This window comes from Xiphophorus hellerii, chromosome 9, assembly GCF_003331165.1.
Source record: "Xiphophorus hellerii strain 12219 chromosome 9, Xiphophorus_hellerii-4.1, whole genome shotgun sequence".
NCBI lineage: Eukaryota > Metazoa > Chordata > Actinopteri > Cyprinodontiformes > Poeciliidae > Xiphophorus > Xiphophorus hellerii.
This window is the reverse complement of record NC_045680.1, coordinates 17,311,424-17,330,296: the sequence shown is the minus strand read 5'-3', so window position 1 is coordinate 17,330,296 and position 18,873 is coordinate 17,311,424. Positions and strand designations below refer to the sequence as shown.

Sequence of the window (18,873 nt, the reverse complement as noted above, 5' to 3'; positions counted from 1 at the left end):
ACAGTTAAATAAATATTTTTAGTGTTTGACAGAGATTTAGAGAAGATGTAAAAGCAAACTGCGAGTTTAGACTATTAAATCATATATATATTTATATAATTTCTGCCCCGCTCTCTGTGACTGTGGCAGCACCCACTCTCACTGTGGACGTGGTCAGTTGGCGTGTCCCGACTTGGAGTGACGGATCAGCAGACCTATGATTCCCCCCCCGACGCTTTTGCTCTTTTTTTTTTTTTTTTTTTTTTTTTTTTTTTGCACTGGCCCATTTTCTGACAAACTGTAACGTTAACTTTTTTTTCCCTACACTGTGACCTGCTTACACCTCCAACGGCAGACGTGCAGACGACAGCCGGGTTTCAACATGTCTGTGGCGGGTTTGAAGAAGCAGTTTTATAAAGCCAGTCAGGTTTGTGAAACTTTTCCAACCGTTACCGTTAGCAGCTAGCTGAACGCATGTAGCATTCTGAGCTAACAAACAAAGTGAGGCTAACGTCCGCTTCGTTTATATTACGGTGGATGTTTTTGACAACTTGTTTTAGTGGGTGAAAATGTTTAAATTACTTTTCATTTGCTCTCTTTATTTTACCGTACATTTAATAAAAGCCACTTAGACGTCAATTGGACGTAAGTAACTGGTTAATAACGCGTTAAAAATGTGGAGTCTGCCCTGTAAATGTATATATATATTTTTTTGTTTACAAAATGCAACAATTTAAATTATGTAGGTAAGCAAACTGTGAGGAATCTTGGATGTGTTTGCTGAAGGAAGAGTCGTGTTGTAAAAAGAGAAAACAACATCATAAAAAAAAGCAGCGTAACTCTTAAGGGCTGATCCAAGGAAATGTGGTTTTATGACCTCTTTTTAAGTAGTAAAACATTTTCTCGAATGTATCATCATATTCAAAACACAAATATCCCATTTTCGATGTTGTTTAGTATGTCTGACTGGAAAAAAACTTGCTTTTCCTTCCATTACACATGAAAATCTACGTTAGTTTTCTTGCCTCAGTTTTAATGTGAATGTTTTTAATTTGGGGCATCTCTCCCAGTCATGGGAGGAGACTGTTTAAAAAGATTTTTTTTTTTTTTGTCTTCCTACCCCTGCTGATCTAAGCAGGAAAGACATTTGGTTTCTGCCCCAGCTTCCTGTCAGGAACAAAACCCGATCCCTGTAGTTAAGGGGAAATATTGTGATTTAGCGGCTGTCGTGTAGGACAGGGCCTGCTGTAGTGAAAATGATTAGCAGAAAAAGAGATAAAGTAGATCCGTGCATGAGAATTGTTCCAAGGGATGGATGCAGCGAAGGGAAGGTGGACAGTGTGTGCTTTCTCTTTATTTCACTGCATTGCAGCAGCTTTTCTTGCCAAAACTCCGTGCAAGGCAATAACACTCCACATAGCTCAGATTTTATTCACAGGAGGAAAGTTGGCTGTGGAAATTATATATATGCTTACAGGTTGTTTTATTTATTTTTTTGTCTTTCACTGTCTCTGCATTTTTTTTTTTTAAACAATAAATATCAAACCTGAAAAGTCTCTCAAGGGTGAAATAATATACTGGTAGAAAATTCTAATAAATAAATCAGTGACAGGGAAATATACTGGTTAAACACAAGAAGTGATTTTTCACAGAAAATGAAATTGTTGATATACATAAAGCTTAGACAAGAGTATTTTTGTATGGCAGGCTTTAAGATTTAACAGTAAATCATTTTGGTTTCTCAGACTTAATGATTCTAATGTTAACCTGAGCAAAACTGTAATTTCTGTTGCATTACATTGAATTTCCTTGTATAAATGTATGGATTAACGACATGATGAGTTGCAAAAGAGTGGCACACACATTGCAATTTCTGTATTCTTTTGTATTGTGTGATGTCGATCATTCTAAGAGCTAAACCACTGTTCAATCTGAAAGGATTAGACTAGATTAGTGGGTGGTGTGTGGATCTGATTTGGGATTAAGTTGGTTTGTAGGAATGATATTTGTGACATAATCCTCAGATTGCTTTTTATTGTCTTTAATCATTCCTGACAGGTGCAGGATATAGTGTGACGGCATGCTACAGATGCAGGGCAGCCATGATGATAGGGATTTGCAGATTATGCAAATGTTGAGAATATTGAAGAGGTCTTTCCGTTACGTTTTGTGTTCTTATATATAGATTTTTTTTGAACATCCTACAAATCAATTGAAACACCTTTGTTTTTTTTTGTTTTTTTTTACATTGTTAAGTTTGCTTCTTAAATCTGTTATTACCTGACATGAGTAATTTGCCAGTGTTCCAACCTTTAAATTCGACACTGATGTGTTTAACTTGACGACACTGTGGAAAGTTTGCTAGTGACAAATCCATTCTTTGTGTGCTCAAACATGAGGGTCTTAAATAGAGCAACAGCGTAGGATGAATAAAAGGTCCTAAAAAACTGTTTGTGGGCATTTTTGTGCAACTACAACGGTCCAGCCTATAGAAATTGGTTATCTGGAACTTTTTTGATTTCGCAATTTTGACAAAAATGTTAGAAATTTAGTGTGCTTTAAGATTCAATTCATGATATTTCTAAATATAATCCAGTGTAACTAATTGCGTTCAGAAACCGTCTAATTATTAAATAATCCAATTGTATAATTTAATCTCATAATAACTCAGCTGAAGAAGTTGACAGTACAGGTGGGACATTTTCTCAAATAGACAACTATTAAGTGCACTCTACAAATCTGGCCTTTATATACGAGTTAGAAGAAGATGTCCATTTTAGAGTTAACCACAATCCATGTAAAGGACACAGACAGAAATTGTTTTGACCATCTGAGACTAAGATTAAACCTTTTGGTCATCAGGCAAAATGCTTCATGCCACAAAGCAAGTTACCCTGCACACCATCCCCTCTGTGAAACGTTGTTATGCTGAGTGAGTGCTTGTGCAGGAACAGTAAGAGAGATGAAGCTGATTAGAGGAGGGAAACCTGTGAGAGGCAGTAAATGACACGAAGGCTGGATGGATGTTCACCTAAACAAAAAGCTAGAGCTGCAATTGATTGACATTCCAAAAAATTACATTATTTTTTGTTTGTAACGCAACTAGTGGTGGCCGTTTATTGTATTGTTTTGCTTTATTGTGATAAATTCGTTGTCATGATAAGAGTTTTGATTTATCTTTGTCACAGTAAATTCCAATTCGTGATATTTATAAACCCCCAAAACTGTCCTTATTGTCAGGATTGATCATTTTCTATTTTTGCCACAGTTTGTTCAATGTATGCATTGCCAATAAGTTTGAAAATATGAGTACCATGTGCAGTTTAGTGACACAAATCAAACTTTTTGATAGTGTCGTAACGAAGCACATTACAAATGGAAATGTTTTTCAAGAGTATTTATGTTTTTGGGGCTATGATTGCTGACACACAGTCATAGTCATGCAGTTACCTAAAAAATATATAATAAATAGTTTTTATCGTGACTTGTATGTAGGCCTGTCACGATAGCAAATTTTGCTCAACGATTAATTGTCTCAAAAATTATTGCGATAAACGATAATATTGTTTGAAGACCTTTTTACACTGATTTAATGGAAATGACGTAATAATGCATGCAATTTCCTGTCAAAGTTAGATACACTTTATTTTCAAAAGAACATTTAACACTTGAGCTGATAAACAAAATAAACAAAACAACCAAAAACAAAAATAAAATGGATTCTCAGTCTCCATTAACAAAAAACTCACTTGAAAAAAAAAACTAAACACCATAAAGCCAAAGTGGAAATAAATACTGCATTCAACCAAAAGAATGCAGATTATGAAGTCTGTATATTATGTTGCCCTTCAGTAATCATTAGATTTAAATAGAGAAAATGGGCACATCGACTACCTGATGCAATAGTTCACACTAAACGATTTTTTGCTGCTATTTTTCCCCTTACAACAATCTTAAAACGTTGGTCTTTCTAAGATTGTGTGGTGTGTTACGGTAGATCGTCGTTGCCGCTCTGATCCAAATCAGGGGTTTTCCCCCACTGGGCGCGTTAACGCAGCCTGTTGAATGTAACAGGCAGCCAATCATGGCAGCCAATCAGAAAGCGCGGATTCTCCTCTGCGCTTTCTGAGGGGAAATTACGTCGGGGAATCCCAAACAGCTGACACGGCGCAACCAGAAGTCCAGCGGACATTGGAGATGATACGTGGAAACAACATTAATGTTTATTCGACATGCAAAGAATATAGAAATGACAAGAGGAGGAGTTGGAGCGAAATTGCTACCGCAGTTGATAAACCCGGTAACTTTTCAGCTGTTCTTCGTTAAGGTGACGTAAATAGGTTATAATGATTTTCATTCAGTCAGGACTGACACTAGCCACATGCATTGCAGGTAGATTGTAGTAAAGCATTGATTAATGCCTGATTTTAAAATTAGTTCACTGGACTTGTAGCCATTATTTTGTGCCCATTGTTGGACACCACACGGCAGGAACGAACCCGATCGAACAGTTATACCTAGGATTTCTGTCGGCTAATGTGTGGTCTGTCAGGTTTTGAAAATGGGCCGACAATCGGCCGACAGCTCGTGTGCGCTGGGCTTTACACTAAGTAAAATGAGGAAGGGGGGGGGGTCAGTGGAGAGCACGGGAGTTGAGCCTTTTTTCATTCGGTGTCATCAACAGAAAGAGGAAAAAGGCCGGAAGAGACGATAATGCCGATAATTAAAATGACGTCGATAGTTTTAATTTATCATACGATTAATCGATTTACCGTTTATCGCGACAGGCCTACTTGTATGACAATATTACTGTCAAATACTGTCATAAAACTTCCTAGTCCATATCGCCCACTTCTAAATGTGACCAAATATAGAAAACCTTTTCAGGTGTCAATAAGAAACCTCAAGACGACTGGCTGGGAATCAAAACATTTTTCATTAGTTTAAGAAATCTGATTTATGCAGATGGAGAGCCTTATAGATTTTCTGATTCTGAAAAAGTAAAGAATGTTTTAGCTTGAAATTACTCAATTTTTATTTGAGCATTTACAATTGACATCAGCAAAATTGATGGGATGTAGTGTATCTATTCTTTTTTTTCAGAATGTATAAAAAGCATAATGTTGGAAAGTATGCACCTTTCTCAATATTATTTAATCCACATTGACTAGTTGTTTGGAGTTGTTCCTTCCTCTTTGCAAACTGAAGAGATCATTAATGATTTATCCTTCTTCCTAGAAGGGTGTTAAAATGTGAAATTTAAATGTGTTGCTCCCAAACCAATGAGTGGAGATGGAAAGGTCAACTTGGTTAATTTGTGTATTTACTGATGAGCAAATTTCCTCATGGGGTGAGACATTTTTACCTCTTGGGTCTACTGACTGTAAATGTCCTCCACAGAGATAACGTTGAGACAGATACAGCCTCAGTCTCTTATCAACACATTGGTCAAAATAGTTATAGCTCTGGCTGAAACAGGAGACTTTTCGGAGAGCAGAAAATGACCTGGTTTCACAGCACATGAAAAATACCACAATAACTACATCTTATTTTCCACTAGCGGAATGACCCTGACTTAAACATTTTAGAAGGCTGATGTTTTCACCAGAGTGCGGGAAGCCTACCGAAGGAGTGGACGTCAGCTTTCTATCAACCTGAAAATGCTGCTGTGTGTCTGGACACACCAGAGCTTTTTAACATGTGGTCAGCTGAGTAATTTCCTCCTGACATCTAGTTTTCTCAGGTGGTATGTTGGCAGAGCTCTATCTTTTTTAGCATCGACTTTAAAAGTGATTTTATTTCACCGCTCCTGCACTGCTGTCTTGTTTTCGTATTGTGCACTCCAAACTCCTCGTTTTGCATATCATAACTTCAACGTGGATAGCATAATGCATGCTGTAGTTATTTCCTTAGTTTGAAGTTAGTGAGCTTTAAACCACTGAAGGTGTTTTGGTTTTCCTGGTGTGTCAGTTCTCTCTGTAGAAATCAGCTTTGCAGGCTTTGTCAACTGAAAAAAGAAACAAAATTTGATCAAACCTTTGTGATAAGGGAGACGTATTTGGAGTTATGAAGTTATGAAGATGACAAAAGATTCCTGTTAGACACTAATCTCTCTTTTGTTTATACCAAAACGCCAACAATAGAACTTTTGTGCTGCATACTTTTATGGCTTTTGTTTGCATATGAGTAATAATTTAACTCAGTTTCCCCTGCAGCTTCACTATCTGACTGGATCCCTCAGGTCTCAGGTCATGTGCTGCCTGCACACAGCAGAGATACATACAGCGGTGCAGATTGGAAATATCAGCATAGGGCACTCTTGTTTGAAAAATATTTTAAAAATTTAAGGTGGAAGAAATGTTAAATAACTATGTTAAACTATGTGACCAAAGCTGAAAGTTTTAAATACCGTATTTGTTCAGTTAGCACACAGAGGTCACAACTTTGAGTTACATAGTAGATGAATAAGCCAAATGTTTTTCTCTCTTTAAAAGATCATTAAATTAAACCTAAGAAAATGAACATTACTTCTTAAACTATGAACTGGATGTTTACATTAAACTATTCTATACTAGAGTTTGTTCACATCTTAAAATACTGCATGGTAGATCCTATTGAAAACATTTCCTTCAAGGAAAACATCATTTAAATCCAAATGGAGCTTAAACAGTTTTTCTTTATATACAGTACAGACCAAAAGTTTGGACACACCTTTTAATTCAATGAGTTTCCTTTATTTTCATGACTATTGACATTGTAGATTCACACTGAAGGCATCAAAACTATGAATAACACATGTGGAAATATGCACTAAACAAAAAAGTGTAAAACAACTGAAAATACCCCTTATATTCTCGTTTCTTCAAAGTAGCAACCTTTTGCTGTGATTACTGCTTTGCACACACTCTGCATTTTCTTGATGAGCTTCAAGAGGTAGTCACCTGAAACGGTTTTCACTTCATAGGTGTGCCCTGTCCGGTTAATAAGTGGGATTTCTTGCCTTATAAATAGTCATGAAAATAAAGAAAACCCATTGAATTAGAAAGGTGTGTCCAAACTTTTGGTCTGTACTGTATATATTTTTACCAACAGGTAAGGGTATGTTTTTTGCCTGTTTTACATTTACTCTAGTGCTATGGAAAATGTAAACCACATTGTGCAGAGTACGGGTGTTGTTCAGAGTTAGATTTCCTGTTCACAGCCTCAGCTTGACTTTAGTATTTGTACAGCTTGAATTGTTTCCTGCAGGAGAGGAAATTTTAATGTTAACACTGGTGTTGTAAAAAGAGCAAAACAGATCTGTTTCAAGCTGTTTTTTGTGTGTTTTGCACTGTTTTAAAATGTATTGTGATGTAGATTTATTGCAGAAAGGGATGCAAACTACAAGGGGTATTTCGGGGTGGATTTTTGCTGAACAGATCTGAAATTTAAAACAAAAGAGTGATGCGTCAGGGGAAATTTGGACACAGTTGTCTGTAGCTGAGGCTTTTATTTCTGTTTCAGACTACAAGATGTTTTAGAATGTAATTAAAGAGAATCATAAGAGAGTGCCTGTAAGATGCTACTTGTTAGAGATAAAAGTATTTAAGTTAACTGGTTAAAGACTCCTTTTTTCTTTTTTTTTACACAAGTCATTTTGTTTCATGGGTTTTGCTACACCGATAAAAGGTTTCACACATTGAACTGTGCATCACTGATGCAAATGTTGCAAAGCCACTATTTGGATATTCATAATGCACTTCCACCTTTTTTCCTCTCAGATCAAATACCGCATATGTGGTATTACTAAATTTGCACTTTGTTTTGTCACGTCTCATCCTTTCTTTCCTGTCACTCTTTCTTTCTGTCCTCCAATCTCTCCCCTGTAGATGGTAAGTGAGAAAGTTGGTGGGGCAGAAGGAACCAAACTAGATGATGACTTCAGAGACCTGGAACGGGTATGAGATATATCACAGAGTATACGTCAAAGTTGTGGAACTGAATGATTTTACATAGTGCACAAGCAAAAATAGGACATTCAATGCAAATGTTACTGGTTGATGCAGTTTTATTTTTTCTTTGGTTGTTAAAGTTTAGGCTTTTGACAAAATGGAAAAGTCCATAAAGTGTAATTGTCAACTGGACTGAAGATGTAAAAAAAAAAAAAAAAAAAAGGCCAACAGGACTTTTTGCATTAAACACAATTTCTACCTTGTTAACAGACACTTTGCTCCTTTGCTCATAACTGTTGGGTTTTCCATTGTAAGCCAGACACAACAAGCAGTTTAGGGACATAATAGTGGAAAAGATTCTGAAACATTTGGTGATTTTCTTCCCAGATATCCAGCGTGTTCTAGAAAAAAAAAAAACTTCTTAGAAAAAATAACTTTGGAGGTCATGTATCACTGCAAACATTACTCTTGTTAGTAGTATAACTAGCATTTGGATACATCTAAGTAAAGATTATTTTCTTATCTCCTTTTCGAATTTGGCAAATTACAGATGCAACATGATGTTTTACCTGCTGTGTTTTACAGAAAGTTGATGTGACCAGTAAAGCAGTAGCGGAGGTGATCTCCAAAACATCGGAGTACCTTCAGCCCAACCCAGGTTCGAAAACAAAACCGCTGCCATTGATCTATCTATGCAATTGTAACGCTTCTATTGAAGTAATTTCCTCTTTATTTTACCTCTAAAGCATCACGGGCCAAACTGTCCATGTTGAACACCATGTCAAAGATTCGTGGTCAGGTGAAGAACCCAGGCTATCCTCAGGCTGAAGGCCTGCTAGGAGAGTGCATGGCCAAGTATGGAAGGGAACTCGGAGAAGACACTAACTTTGGTGAGATGTGTAGATGTCCTTGTTTTTGGTTGTAAATTCTCAGCAGTATTTAATTATAACTTCCATAGTGTACCAAATAGATGCATCTGGTTATTAAATGTTAATTTACGAGTTGCATGGAAGCTAATCACACAATGTAAATCAGGTTCTTTTTGTCTATTCTAGCAATTTCACATACATGCCTTGGAGATTTATTTATTTATTTACACCTTAAAGGTTTAACTGAGTGTTTGTCATATAATATTACAAATTATGTTTGACTCTTAAATGTCTTTGTGATCCAGGCGCTGCTCTAGTGGATGTAGGAGAGGCCATGAAGCGGTTAGCAGAAGTGAAAGACTCTCTAGACATCGATGTTAAACAGAACTTTATTGATCCATTACAAAGTTTGTGTGACAAGGACCTTAGAGAGATTCAGGTAAAAATATGCTTTTGATAAGAAATATTACATTTAAAAAGTTCTTTTGAAAAAAAACCACAGGCAACTAACCTGTAACTGTGACACCATTCAGCACCATCTGAAGAAGCTTGAAGGCCGTCGGCTGGATTACGACTACAAGAAGAAGCGTCAGGGCAAGATTCCAGATGAGGAAGTTCGACAGGCCCTGGAGAAGTTTCATGAGTCAAAGGAAGTAGCTGAGACCAGCATGTACAACTTGCTGGAGACTGATGTAAGCATTTCCCACAGTTAAACCGTCTGGTTTTGTTTTTAATACAACAGAGTTTGTAACCTAATCCAGAAGTTCAGTTGTTTGTTTTTCTTCTGAGCTTTTTTATTTACCCATTTTAGTCATCCTTCTACTCAAGTTCTTCAAATTACTGTGGAAGGAAATAAAACAGTTGTTGAAGTAGCAGAGTTCTGACTTCTCACAGAAATGTTTATATCATTATGTTGTTTACTTATTGTACCTTGGTATTTACTGTGGATAATTTACCAGGTTCACGGAAAACTGAACTTTATTTATGTCATCAAATCATTTGCTACTCTGAAAGTTTGTATTTTTCTTTCTCTCCTTTATGGTGTTTTGTCAAACACACCCACAGGACAAACATAAACTCTGCTCATTAGATCTATAAAACTCAACCAAACACACCCACTCTGCACATGGAGTAACTATAGTATTTAGTGGTTTACCTGTGATCATTTTACCTATCAGGCAGTGTCACAACACTTGGAAGAGTCAGATACTAAAGACTTGTAAATGGCTGAATTTAAGGAGTCCATACATGTGATGGTATATATCATGTCTTTTGTTTAGTCTTCAAATCAGTCATTTAAGATTGGGTTTTTGTTTATACAGAGTCTCAATTCATACAACATTAATTTTCACCAAATCAATACTATCTGTATGCTTGAAAATTTGGTAGCTTTAAAGTGCAGTCAAATAACACATTACAATTTATGCCCTACTTTAGTGTTCTGATTTTTGTCCTACATAACTAACTCTGCAGTGGGTTTGGGGTTGATTTCCTTTTTCTTATTATTAAGCCTCCTAAAAATATACAGAAGTATACAGCACCACAGTGAGCTGCACAGTGGCGCAGTTGGTACAGCTGTTGCCTTGCAGCAAGAAGGTCTTGGGTTCGATTCCCGGCCTTTCTGCTTGGAGTTTGCATGTTCTCTCCGTGCATGCGTGGGTTCTCTCCGGGACGTTACCTGTAGATAGGCACCAGCACCCCTTCTGACCCCACTAAGGGACAAGGGTGTACAGAAAATGGATGGATGGACCATCCATCTTTGAATGGATGCTCTGAACAGAACATCCTGCAGGCTGGTAACCTTCCATCTAAGGGTCCAGTCCAAACATACACCTGTAGCTCTAGGGAGATTTAGTTATATTTCTGTAGTCACCAAGTCTTCAAAACAATCTATATCTGCACTTCTCTTTCTTCCTACGTTTTACCCAGCACAGCTTCTGTTGGTCGTTCATGCTGTAGAAATCTGACTTCCTCAAATGTTGCTTCTGCTAGCGTTTAACTCATTGACTTTTTTTTCTCTTAATTCAACCAGCAAACTTTCCAGCTAATAACAACGTTGGCAATACAAAATGCACCTATGAGTGTGTCTTCCATAAAATCACAAACGTTACACCAGTGGGTGCCCAAAATCGGTCCTCGAGGGCCGGCATCCTGCACGTTTTAGTTCTCTCCCTGGTAGTACCAACAACCTTTTCAGCATGCCAATGTTCTTCTTAGGCCTTCTAATGAGCCATCATTTGATCCAGGTGCGTTAAACCAGGGAGAGAAGTAAAATATGCAGGATGCCGGCCCTCGAGGACCGACTTTGGGCACCACTGCATTACACCAAGAACAGAAATTAGGATACCAGTTTAGTCAGAGAGATTCAACGTGATTCTTTGAAAATGCTGTGATTGGGACTCTAATTTCAGCTTTCTTTTTGTCAGGGAGTGGGAATGTCTAACAACGTCTGTATTAGTAATTCTGTTTGCTAAAAGTTAAGTTTTGATCTTCAGACTTCCTATGATGTTATCCTAAGCTCTTAAAAACTGGAGCATATTTTGTTGTAATTAATAGTGTAACAGTTTGAATGACATTCAAAAAAATGCATCATTTTTGGTTTCATCACTTTGTACTACATAATTGATATTCTAACATTCGCAGAAAGTGGCTCTCCAGACCCATAGCTCCTCCGACGAATGGAAATAATTATATGCCTGCCATTGCATGTTAGTTTTGGCTATTAATATGCCGGTTTGCAGCGTTTGTTACATAGACACTTCTCCCTATGCAAAGAAAAAACACCCAAATAAAATAGCTGTGCAAGTTAACATTAGCTTACATTTGTCTGGATCTAATTTAGTTCTGAATGTGGGAAGATACTTTTGCTTTTGAACCTATTGTTTTCATGTTTGGTCTGTTTATCTCTTAAAATGACTTATGCTATTTCATAAACTTGGCAACAGGAGTCTGCGTGTCTTTTATGACATGTTTGTTTGTGTGTGCAGATAGAGCAGGTGAGCCAGCTTTCATCTCTCGTTGAGTCTCAACTTCAGTATCACAAACAAGCCGTCCAAGTGCTGGAGGAGCTCTCAGATAAACTGCGAGAGAGGTTGGTGCAGAAATCAAATCAAAAGATGCACAAAGCCAAAACAACACTTTTTCTTCAAGTGACTGTCGTCTCTGCTCTGAGACGCTGCAAATCTGTACAGTGGATTTAAGCTAATTCATTTATAAGGATTGTTTTTGATGTCTTTTTAAACAGGATGACTGAAGCTCAGTCTCGGCCAAGACGAGAGTACACACCTAAACCCAAACCTATCTTTGACTTCGGCGAGAACAACCACTCCAACGGAGGTTATACATCTTCAATGGCGCCCCCTCCCTCCCGCAACTCTGGTAAGACGCAGATTACAAAATCAATAAATTCATTACCCGCTTCAGATTTCAAAACCTCTGTGAAATGTGACTGGTTAGATCTGTAACAAGATCTGCTTTCCCGAAGTTCCAGCAATAACAAGGCATCCAGCTGTTTCTATAAAGTAAAAGAGATGGTTGCGTCAGAGCATTGTGCCTTTAATAAAGTTCCCTGAAATCTTACAGGAACACTCTGTGTGTTGCCAACATGATTGCTCAACAACTGCAACTAATAAGTACCATGAGGCCAAAAGAAAATAGAGAAATTCCTCTCGCCTTTTTTTCTTTTACTCTTCTAGTCTGATGAAGGCTTTTCTGAGCGTTTGACTTTTTGGATGCTGCAGTGACATCACTTAGCTGTTGACCAATGTCAGTGTGAGCAATTGGTGACTCTGTCCCACCCTGTTATCTGGCTGGCCTTTCTTCCACTGACCTTGTTCCTCTTTCCTGTGACATCAGCAGAACGGTCCTTTCTCTTTGCAACATTGTCCTTTCGGAAGCTAGGATTGTGTGAGTCACCGACTATGTGTCCAAGTTGCAGCCTTGGAATGGTGCATGAGTGTGTGTGTGTAGGGGTGTATGTGTATGAGTGAGATTCTGATTCGATTTTCAGGAAATAGATGCTTGTTATCAGTGGTGTGTATTCTTTGTGTCTTGTTGTGCAAGTGTGTGGTTTTGCTTTAATCTCTCAATTTTAAAAATATTGCTGTCTGATTTTAGGATATTTCGGGGGGGGAAAAAACGGTTAAAATTTACCAAAGATCTCTTCTTACTCATTTGCCGCTGCTTAGTTTTGCATCTAATATATTAATGCTGCATTACCATTTCTATCTGAATATTTGTCCTCTGTTTTTATAACATCAGAGCTGTGACACAGACTCCTCTCCCACCCACTTCGTGTAGCCGAGCATATAAAAATAAGGCGTTTAATATAAATAGTAATTTATGACAGAAAGGCTACCTGAGTCTACTCTGTAGTTAAAATTAATGATTGAAAGGATTAACCAGCCAACACATAACACTACATCAGAGCTTTTCTCTTCCCAAATATAAAGTTGGATACATTTATTTAGTTTGAATGCGGCTCGTTGAAGTGGATGTTTTCCAAAATGATGCACTTGTGAGCAAAGAATAATAAAACAGAGTCAGTGATGATCACTCAGTTTTTTTGTATCCTGTAATTTTTGGTAGTTTGGTTTATTTGTTGCTCAAAGAGTTACGGTAGTGTAAAAAGAGACATATTCCTATCTTTGAGCTGTTTCTGAGAAACTCGTTTCCTTTTACTGTTCATGTGGGGCGGGGGGAAAGCTGGTTTTGTTTATAATTTTTAAAGAAATGTTGGAATTGACCAAAATGTGTAAATGAGTACTTTACAAAATTGGTGAAAAGAATTATGATTGCACGAGTTTAGGAAAACGTAAATGTGTAATGTTATTGTTCAAAATTGCGATGACAATTTTGATTGCAAGGCAGATGTTTCTCCCTCCTCTAATCATCATTTCTTTACCACTCTTTAAACTTTTGCATGCTGGTCACCAAGCTCTAGATCAGCTGTGGACAATAAAAGATTTTCCTAGTGGCAAAATGCATTATTAGCAAGAAGAGTTTGAATGCACAGTGCCTAAAATGTTGTAGCTCAAATGCAGTACCCAGATTATGACATTGCATATACTGAAAATGCAATAATAATAATCATAATAAACGAGAATTGCAGTGATCCGACTGTTTTCGTTTCCATGTCAGCTACAGATTTGCTCTGTTTCCCCAGTTCCTCTGAGCAAACCCATCTGCTGCCACAACAGGATTAAATTTCTCCCTCAAAATTTGGAGCTAAAGTTTAGCTCTGCTGTGGTGTTTTGTAACCTACTGTTGACATCGTGTCAGAAAGCTACTCCAAAGAAGGCCATGCTGCAGACAGGCTGTTTGTTCGTTGACGCCAGACAGCTGAAAAACTCGACCTCTTGAACTTTAAATTTAATCTTGCCAAAATACACATCTATTTCTACATATGACAATTGTATTATTTGTATATGTAGGTTTTAGCATCTAATTGTGTTACAACTGTGAGTTGTTAGCCTTAGTTTCACATTAAAATGAGTCAAAATATAATCAGCAGCCACACAGGACTGTGATGTTCTTAGCCTGGTGTCCTGTTCAATAGAGCTGCACAGTATACTGTTTTACAGTTGTCATATAAACATCAGGCTTTGTAATATTATAATCACAAGGCAATATTTGGGAGGATATTATGAGCCTCAGGCATTTGCATGCCCTCTTATTGGTAATACATTTGGCAGGGATTTAAACCTCTCGTAATTCCTATACGTTGTTGACCTTACATAGCTGATATGCTGAAGCTCTTGGAGAACAGTGGGAACATTGTCTAGTTGTAACCATAAGTCATACATTATGCTAAATAATTTCCAGATGTTTTTTTAAGTCCAACTGTGCAAGAATGATGACATTAATGTTTAATCAGAAAATTAGTTTTGATCTGATTAGTAACTTCAATGTTAATGCAAATGTTTTAACCTGGAAACTCTCTAAGTTCCATGTTTGACATATTTTTAAGACTCCACCTGTGTTTGCATTGGTTTTGTGTTTTATCTGAAGCAAAGCATGACTTAATGGGGTTGTAACTTAGTGACTTGCATGCTGAAAGATGAACCGTCATATCTAACAATGTATTAACTTTTCCCATTTAGGATCAAATATTTACAAATGTTTTCAAAGCTGATCCCATTTTTCTTTTTTTTTTTAAATTGATGAGCTAAGACACCTATAATACTGTCCAACATGTTTGGTATTGCAAATGTGTGTTAACACCTCCCTAAAGTTGTCTGTATTCTCTTTCATAAAGTGTTATTTTTCTGCCCCTGTGAGCTGATACTGTATTGAGTGAATGAGCGAGTGACCAAACTCTCCCCATCTCTAGCCTGCCCGGCAGCGTGTTGCGTGAACGTGATACAATGAGAAAATTGTTCAGCTGCAAAAAAAAGCCTGGTTTGTCTGTGTGTAAATTGCCGCTGATCTGTGTGAGGTCACAGAGACGAGTGAGAGAAAGAGAACAGCAGCAGAAATCTGGTTTTCAGGGATGTTTATGCTCAGAGATTCTTCCTGGCAGATCTCCTTAACTTGTTTTAAAGCTGTGTTAATGTTACACAAACATCAAAGGTTTAAATATCCTGCTAAAGACGTGGTGTGTGACTCAATTCTTTCATAACTGGATCTGCTTTGGAACCCTTGTTTTTCTCTGTAATTCTCATCTTCTCTTCTTTCCCGTCCCTACCAGCCCCAGAGCAGCCGAGCTGTAAGGCCCTGTACGACTTCGAGCCAGAGAATGAGGGAGAGCTGGGCTTCCACGAAGGCGACATCATCATCCTGACCAATCAAATCGATGAAAACTGGTATGAAGGCATGCTAAATGGCCAGTCGGGATTCTTCCCTCTCAACTACGTGGATGTCCTCGTTCCATTGCCACACTAAAACAACGGAAGCGCTAAGAGAAGTTGAGACGTGTAAACAGTGTGGTGAAGAAGACAAGTGGAAGACATGAGACAGTCTACCAGGGTTTCATTTTCACTTTGAGCTTCATCGCCATCACCAGGAGTGAGCACTTTTTGTAAACACAAGATCTGGATGTGATATCAAAGCAGAACACCAACCTTTTCCACAGAAAAGTAAAAAGCAGCCAGACTATGACTGAGACAAAACATTTTTATCGTGCATCTGACCGTAAACAAGAATTTCCTGGGGACAAACTGTTGACAAATAGATGAGCAATACATTTTTCATCACAAATAGGTGACAGAAATGATTTTAAGTTCCCTTATTACCATAAGTGGATTCACAGATCCTTGTTGTTATTTTTGTGTTACTGCAGTCTCTGTGACACAGGTGGGTGATCAACCTAACAGTAGAGTAGCTTTGTAGCTCAAACTTCACAGTGACTCTCATGAGAACTTGACTGAAAAACAACATTGCAAAACAGAAAATATTTGTGATTCCATCAGAGTACTGCAGTGCAAGCCTTGCCGCCACCTTCTGGCCTGACAGAGAATTACTTTCACCTCCACTAAATTGATATTACCCATGAATAGATACTATTTCAGTAGCTGTGTTACAAAAAGAAGCTTATTGGCAAATAATCACATTTGGACTGTTTTAAAATTGTGGCCTTACTTAATTTTTTTTTCTTTTATTTGTTCGTTTCAAGTGACTGTTCAGCAGCTAACATATTTAACAGTAGTTACCTTTATTTTCAGTGTTTCCGTTGCGATGCCTTCACCATTTTCAGGAATCTGACTGGTTGACGCCGCGTGCAAGGAAATGTAATTGCACCTTGGGCTTCAGATGAGATTAACATGTTACAGACATTCTCTATGATTATACACAGACCCAAAGGTAAATGCAGAGGTTGCACCTTTTTGTCAGTTTGTTTAAATAAGGAGGCAGAGCCAAAAAGTCTGTAAACATGCAATAAAAACATTAATTTTAGTGTAAATGGTTGCTTCGCCAATAATCTTATAACACAGGCATGTATTTATGTAGTTTTTGACCTTCTTGTCGAAGCATGTTCAACTTTTTTTTTCCCTTTTTAAGGCCTTTTTGAGTCCTGTTCTTGGCACCACGTAACATAATGCAGTGCCTGAATAGATGACGCTGCTGGCAGCGAGCTAGTCTTTTATATTCACCACTAACTGTCCTGCTTTTGCTGTCTGTCCTCATGCCTCAGAGAATGTGAATCCGATCATAGTCTGAACCTGTTATTCTGTACGTTGGGCATGATAGATGTGTTATTGTCTCTGGCTGACTGTTCAAACAGGGCTGGCTTCTTGTTCTGAACCGTCCAGATCCGCCGGTGAAGTCTTATCCAACATTCACAGCTCAGTGTGTGAGAATGAGGAATATTTAAAAGGAAAAACATCGAGGGAATTGGCATGATTTTAAACTGTTGTCCGATTGGATGAATTTAAGCCACAAATGGTTGCCAAACGATTTATCTCTGAATTGTAAAGGTGGAGTTCTAATTGTGAATGTCAGTTCTGTGCTTTTTAATCATTTTCAGTGTTTTGTGTCTTATTTTGTCCCTTTCATCTCTACTCAGCTGCCTGACTCTTCCATCTCTGTGTGTGGTCCTCATTCAATACGTTTACATGCTACGTCTCAATGTTTGTATGTAGTTCAAGGCTAACGGACATGAAAGGTGCTGTAATGATAACATTATTAGTCAAGAGTCCAACATGCATGTGATAGTGCCTTTGGAGAGCAAAAGGGGAACTAAGAGCAACCAAATCTTACCTGTTTACTCAGAAATAGTAATGAATTGTATTGCTTTTATTTCTACCCATTGGCACTTTTATGTGTGCACGTTTCTGCACACTGATGACACTACAGACAATTTCCTGGACATGTTCAGACTGATCAAATATTTCATCAGTAGATCCATGGAAACTGTTTTCTATCTTTCTAATATATTCAAATCTTTTTTTTCTTTTTTAAGTCACACTTAATTTCTTAAAGGGATATGTAATTGTTTAACCAGTCTTACATTCTCCTTAAACTGCAATAAATGAATCTCTATAGTGTTATTTTTTATATAAGAGACCTTAAAACATTTCAAATAATCATTGCATGTACACCTATATTACACCTTGTATGTACCCTAGATTTAATTTACATTTTGTTACGGATACAGATTTTACCTGCAATTTTTTTTTTTTATCACCACAATATTTGTATGTGCTTCCTTCTTATTTTCTGTTTACCAACTTCTTACAGAAAATAAAAGACAAAAAAAGTAAATGTTGAATTTTTATATGTTTGAATCAAGTCAAGAGGAAAGTATCAAATATTTCATTTTGGATTCAGACATTAATAGTTGTTAGCATAAGTATTCAAATCCCATAAACAGAATTATCTTGTCATGCTCCAACTACAAATATTAATCTATTTTCAGATTTTATTTTAGCGAGGAACAAAACAGGCATTGGGATTTTTGTGTTAAACTTTCAAGTAATTAAAAACAAAAAAGTATGGCAATTACAGGTGCAAGATATTTGGGGTATTTTGCTGCCTGATTTACACATATAGAGACATTTTTGGCCATACTTTACAAAATAATTCAATCTGCAAACATTAGTTTTTACATGTTGCTACAGTCTGCACCTACTGAATTTAGGTATATAATTTGGTTCATGAGCATAATTTGATTCAAACCATTTCTTTGTAGCCCTGTCTGTTTAAAGTTACCCTGTTTGAAGTTAGTCGGTCTCAGATGCTTTGTTGCCTCTTGAAATGACCTTTTAAACACAGTTCATCTTCCCAGCAACTCTGCTTGGCTTTCGTGTTTATGAATCCCCACAGCATGATGTTGCCACTATGTTTCAGAGAAGTACGATTTGATTATGCCATCAAAGTTTTAGATCCCTGAAGCTCTTCCACAGTTGCTATGGTTATTTGAGCTGTTTCTCTACATAATTCTCTACTACCCCAGCCTGTGAGTTTAGATGTGATGTCCATGTCTCTGAATGTTTAAAGTTGTTCTGTACTCTTTCCACTTTATAACACAATTTTGGTTTGTACTGCTCTGTTCCTTTGTTATTGCACTGGGTTTTAATTAGGCACATCATAGTATAAAGTCTTTATTACAAATGTAAAACATTTCTGGATTTAGTTTGGAAAAATCTGAAAATTAT

At 37.3% G+C, this 18,873-nt stretch overlaps 1 protein-coding gene across 1 annotated transcript; it reads left to right on the top strand.

Moving 5' to 3' along the window:
• Positions 1–213: 213 nt before the first annotated feature.
• Positions 214–17,980, top strand: sh3gl1b (SH3-domain GRB2-like 1b). The gene is made up of 9 exons (XM_032571033.1): positions 214–406; positions 7,848–7,916; positions 8,496–8,568; positions 8,657–8,800; positions 9,085–9,218; positions 9,313–9,471; positions 11,767–11,870; positions 12,024–12,157; positions 15,468–17,980. Exons 1-9 carry the CDS (start codon positions 362–364, stop codon positions 15,659–15,661), a joined length of 1,056 nt encoding a protein of 351 aa, XP_032426924.1. The 5' UTR covers positions 214–361; the 3' UTR covers positions 15,662–17,980.
• The last annotated feature ends 893 nt before the right edge of the window (positions 17,981–18,873 follow it).